A 6,005-nucleotide genomic window follows, 5' to 3' on the forward strand; every position below is an offset into this window, starting at 1 on the left:
GTCACAGATCTGACCACAATGTCTTGAAATTGTTTTTTCTACAATATAATAATAACAATAACAATAATAATACAGATAAATTGTTAAAGTTAATTTAAATAAAAACAAATATTGAAGTCAATGAAATTGAGTGTAAGAGATAAAAAGCATTAGTTCTCTATCATTATATTTTTGTATAATATGCATTAAATATTTTGTAAATCTTATATGAGAATAAAATTACAAGGCATTTTTAGAATTTGTAATTTCATACCTAGTCAATAATTTTGTCTTCTGCCTTTGAAATTTTAACTGATTTATTTATTTATTTATTTATTTATTGATGGAAAAAATGAAGAGTCATACAACCTTGCAAACCCTTGTAAGTCACTAAGTTTCACGGTTTCTCACTGTATTTCTCTTTTTGTCCCCCAATAACTACCATTATTCTTTATATAATTTCTAATTAGTTTAAGGAGTTCTGAAAAGTCTGTCTGAGAGCTCATAGGTTAAACTCATAGAACAGGTGCCAGGAATATATTTTGGAGATGCTGAAGCCTTTGGGAATTAAGTAGTGTATATGTGAAGCAAAGTTTACCAAAGAAGAGGACTTGGATTCTTCCTGCAATGAACCCTCTTCTCACACATCCTTTGCACTCTGAATCAGGATGCTTCATGTTAGAAGCACAAACTACTCCAGAATCTGGTGTTTATTATCTGCCTGATGGCAGCAGAAAGTGAAGATAGAAGTCCTAAGATGGAGGATCCTGACTTCTGAGTCATCATGTCTGGAAGGCAAGTGGCTTATTCCACCCTGGACTTTACCCCAATTCAGGTGCCTTGGTGGAAGTCACCTATACAAGATGTCCCTAGCACACCTGGATGTACTTAATTAGAGCCTGATTTAGGCCCTTCAGGGAGAGGGGCTTCACAATTGAGAACCACCAGCAGTAGCATCAGTACCTCCTGCTCTGTGCATTTTTGTTGGTAGATCACACTCACTGCTCTCCCTCTAATCAAGTCTTTAGTAACTTTACCTCTTCTTCTACAGAATGTTGTATATCTTAAACCCTATCTCCACTTCTGCTTATTAGCTACGGTGGTAGAAAGTAACTGTTGAATAATATTGCATTTCATTGTCTGCTTTGCTGTAAAACTTCAGTGCCTTAATTCTCCCTTTCCCATGGTCTTTAAAATGCTTATCTCGTGATTTTCCATGTTATAGCCCCTATCTCAGCCCATCTGAGCACTCTTCTCTCCCATAATAAAGGGCATAATAAAGGTCTGTGAGGTGGGGAGTGTAGAGGTATGAAGGGACAGAATGCTGGCTCTCACAGAGGGATCTGCTTAAGTCTCCAGAAGAACACTGATGTGTGTAAGAAAACTTTTTGCACCCAGAAATGAAGAACTCCGCAGATGAATCTATAAGATCATAGGTAAATAAATGAGCAAGATGAGAACTTTTATCTGTTTCCAGTCAAGCTCAAAGCTTTAGTATTCAAAAAGCAGCAGTCAGGACTCTCAACAAGATATTAATCTTCACCCCAATAGGATTAGGAATAAACAAAAGACTAAGCAAATTCAAACCAGAATGAAAGCAGAAAAAGGGATTCAAATTAAAATGGACAAAATAAAAACAGCTTTACTGACAGACATTGACATAGATGGAAAAATCTGACTAAATCAAGAAAATATTTGAAGAACTAAGTGGGTACATAGCAATCTATGTACAAACTATTTTGATAGAGTTGGTCACCACATATGAAACAGAGCAAAATATCCTATTGTTCTCATGGAGGTATATGAAAGTGGCCAGAGAGCTAATAAAATTCAAACATTGGTGTTTCTGTGTTGGGTTCTCACACAAAGTTTGATAATCCAGTGGTGAAGGATGTAGTGGGACAAAATTTTAGATAGAAAGGCCTACACTAGAGTGCTTTGGTAGTATATGGAAACGTTTAAAAAACAAACAGGATTTGTAAGCAACTTGCTAATTCTGTCCCTGAGAGTCCAGCTTAAGGAAGTAAGTGCTCATGTACATACTTTCTTACAATAGGGTAATGTCTAGAAAAATCTTCTTTATTTCATGATTTCATTGTGATTCTTTTTATGTTTTTTTTCTCAAATAATCTATTAAAAAATGGAAAGCTAGCATGTCAAAATAAAAAAAATATTTCAGAAATAACACTAATCCTAAACATGTTTCCACTACACAAAGTTAATATATGAATATAACTATAGAACCAAGACATTCTTTTACTTTAAGTGTAGAACTAAGAACTAATAATATAAAAAGATTTTTCCTTTCATTTCCCTTTGTATTACTCTGGATTGAGCCAAGTTCCTCTTCCATGCTAGCATAAGTGTTCCAACATATATTTATTTGTAAACAAAAAGTTTACTACAAGGCTGTGAAAATGGTTCCAAGTCTGATGACTTGAGTTTACTAGTAAAAATCCACATGGTAGGTGGAAGAAGAGGACACACAAAAGTTATCCTCTGAACTCCAGTTTAGTAACATTTCAATTGCACAAACACACACAATCCACACTACTAGGAAAAAATATAAAAAAATTCATTTTTCTATTTCCTAAATTGTCAGTTGCCTTACAGTATAAGAAATTAGAAACTCAGAAGCTCCCCTACTAACCAAAGGACAAAATAGTAAAACCTGGAGGTTTCTACCATAGCTCAAAATAAAACAGTAACTCAATGTTCTGTTCCTCATTTTCTGTCATTTCAGTATTCACTCCTTCAGTAGCACTGATTGATAGATACAGTGTGATTGGGTCAAAACAGTGAATATGAAGGCAAAGGGCCAAGTACCCAAGTTATTAAATGCCTTTGCTGTGTCTTCTGGGTGGTAACACATTAGGGCTCATTATTCCTTTTTCCTTGTTTGACAGCAGCCATAAATACTGGGCGTGGGATGTTCCTCATCACCAGGGAGAGATGGTCAAGGAAGGCATTGATGGATGTTCGGAAGAGAACAGGATCTTCAGTTGTCCACCTACTAAAAGTAAAAGGGAGATACCATCAGGAGAAACAATGAGGAATGTGAGCAGTGTCATCATGCTATGTCTTCTGCTTAATTCTAATCCTCCAGTGTCTCCATTAATGCATCCCTACACTATCCATTGCTGCCCAGGCAAAGAACACCCCTACTCCAAACTCTTGGAGAACTGACACAGTCAGAGTAGTGTCATTCACTGTGAACTCCTGCTGAACCATCATCTGCTGGTATTGGACATTTGATGCCAGAGATCTGCATGCTATATTTGCCTCCACAGGAGTCCGGAATGGTACTGTTACAGAACTGAAGGGAGATTTGGTTAAGGTTTTACTATTGAATTTCCTTGTGCCTTAAGGCTTGATTACACCTCTGAGGTTGACCTTAGCATGTCCCCAAACTGACACCTAAAGGAATGCACAGCCATTCTTCAGTGGTTCTAGTTTTTCACACCTTAGATCATTCTCAGACATATTCACGTATGTTCCTATTCTGCTTCTATATTAACTCTACGCAGGGCTAACTGCCCATAGTACAACCTTTTTGTCTCCTTCCTAGTAGCCCATAAACTTCCTCACAGTAAGTCTCCTCCCAAAGCATTCATGGAGTTCTGCCCTACCTGTGCTACCCTTCACTCTACTGATATGCTCTCTAGAAAGGATACAACTCCAAGAGTCGACTTCCAGCTGTTGCTGCAGCATCTCCGCTGGGTCCCGGGATAATTGGTGCCTGTTCACTCTGAGGAGCTATGGCTGCTTCTTCCAACACCATTCTTGCCTGTACAGGGCTTCTTGATTCTAGGCTGTCTGGGGCAGCCTGGCTACCAGAATCTTGTGGTCGGCTTTCACGAGGGGAATTACTGTGGTCATTCTCTGTTTCAGGACTTTGTGAGCTATCTTGGGTATCAGGAGCTCCGGATCTATGCTGTACATCTTCCCCTTCTTCTTCACTACCTGGTCTGAAACCCTTGTCTCCACTGGGATGCTGCATGGTTAAGTGGGCTCTCTACTGGGAGTTCCCTGGTGATACTACTACCCACTGTTCACTTGTTGCTAAGGAAATGACATATCCTTGCCGGCCCCGCCCTTTCAGACAAAGAGTCCCACTGTGAGATGCACAGTGCTGGTCCAAACAGGATCTCAGCCAAGAAGGATTTCGCAATAGGAGAATCTCATGAGGATTTTAAGATCTCTAGAGATTGTTCCCATCAAAGTAAAGCTTCTTCACCTCTCTTTGGTGCAAATGAAGTGATCATTAAACACTGTGAGTATTCTACTTTTTAAAATAATAACTATTGGAATCTTAGTATTATAAAGCAAAAAGCAACACAGATGGAGAATCTGGATTAGTCTATTTATGCAGATTAGGGGAAATTTGTTTGTCTTTCTTGAAAACATACAGCAACAGCACATGTTTCAATTGGTCTTATTCTGCTGGTCTTCTACACACCAATAGTAGCTAATACTCTGATATATTTGTGTGATCCACTTCTCGTTTGTATCTTAATCAGTGTGTTATTTTAGGAACAGAGAAGTGTAACCTATTGTTCTATAATAATTATTGACACTTAAGATGACCATCAATTTTTTTCTTGTTTTATTTTTAATTATTTAAAACAAAATTTAAATTTATTTTGATCATATAATGTTCCTTCCCCAAGTCCTTCCATATCCCCTCCTCTTCCAAATACACCCAATTTTAACTTTTTTTTCAAAAACAAAAAAAATCTACTATAACAACTGCAAGAAAACAACATAAAACAACAGCCAAAATGAAAACAAAGCAAGACAGAACCAAAAACAACCCCCCAAAACAAACACCAAACTGTAACTGAATAAAAGCTCACATGCTTTACATATATATAGCAAAATAAAATATACTAAGAGAAACAAAAATACAACACACTGAAGTTGGATAAGAGAAATCAACAGAAAGAAGAGTCTAAGAGAAAGAACAAGAATCAGAGACCCTCTCATTTGTACACTCAGGAACCCCATAAAAACACTAAAGTGGAAGCCATAATATATACACAGAGAATCTGGTGTAAACCTTGCATGTGCAGCCATCAGTCTTTATGAGTTCGTATGATATTTGATCATTTTGATTCAGAGAGTGTTCTCCATCCCCTGTGGCTCTTACACTCTTTCTGCCTCCTCTTCCTCTGGTTTCCTGAACTCTGAGGAAATTTGACAGAGATATCTTGTTTACGGCCTAGGGATCTAAGTCTCTCACTTTCTGTATAAAGTCAGCCTATGAGTATCTATCTCTCTTACCATCTGTTGCAAGAGGAAGCTTCTTGGATTCAACACATTCTTTTTTTTTTTTAATCACTGTTAGATTTTTGGTGCATGCGCATGCATGTGTGTGTGTGAACACACTTCTGTATGCTTTGAATGAGTGGTGGTCAGAGTACAACTTTTAGTAATAGATATTTCTTTATACCTTGTGTGTCTTGGGAATTAAACTCGGATAATTATGATTGCATTTAGGCTCCTTTACCCACTGAGCTATGTCACTGGTCTGGGAGAAAACAAAATTAAGTTGTTTGTATTTTTGTTTGCGTTGTTGTGGGTTTTTTTTTAAGTAAAAAAATTGATGGTCACCTTAAGTGTCAATAATTATTATAGAACAATAGGTTACATTTCTCTATTCCTAAAATAACACACTGATTTTAAGATACAAACTAGAAGTAGATCACACAAATATATAAGGGTATTAGCTACTATTGGTGTGGTTTTTTATTTATTTATTTATTTATTTATTTACTGATATAAAATATTTTTTCTCATTTTTTAATTTTTTTATTTAACTTTTATTAATTACACTTTATTCATTTTGTATCCCCCCATATGCCCCTCCCCCTCCCTTCCTGATCCCTCCCTCCCCCCTTTCTGTATGCATGGCCCTCCCCAAGTCCACTGATAGGGGAGGTCCTCCTCTCCTTCTTTCTGATTTTAGTCTATCAGTTCTCGTCAGAAGTGGCTGCATTGTCAGGGTTCTAGGTTATCTCTATGAA

The 6,005-nt window shown here is 37.1% G+C and overlaps 1 protein-coding gene across 1 annotated transcript; it reads right to left on the reverse strand.

The window, feature by feature from the left end:
- Positions 1-2,850: 2,850 nt before the first annotated feature.
- Positions 2,851-3,979, reverse strand: LOC110542730 (EKC/KEOPS complex subunit LAGE3-like). Its single transcript, XM_021629256.1, has 3 exons — positions 3,654-3,979; positions 3,167-3,295; positions 2,851-2,992 (listed from the first exon to the last, which is right to left on the reverse strand). Exons 1-3 carry the CDS (start codon positions 3,977-3,979, stop codon positions 2,851-2,853), a joined length of 597 nt encoding a protein of 198 aa, XP_021484931.1.
- Positions 3,980-6,005: the final 2,026 nt, after the last annotated feature.

Source organism: Meriones unguiculatus, chromosome X (assembly GCF_030254825.1).
Source record: "Meriones unguiculatus strain TT.TT164.6M chromosome X, Bangor_MerUng_6.1, whole genome shotgun sequence".
Taxonomy (NCBI): Eukaryota; Metazoa; Chordata; class Mammalia; order Rodentia; family Muridae; genus Meriones; species Meriones unguiculatus.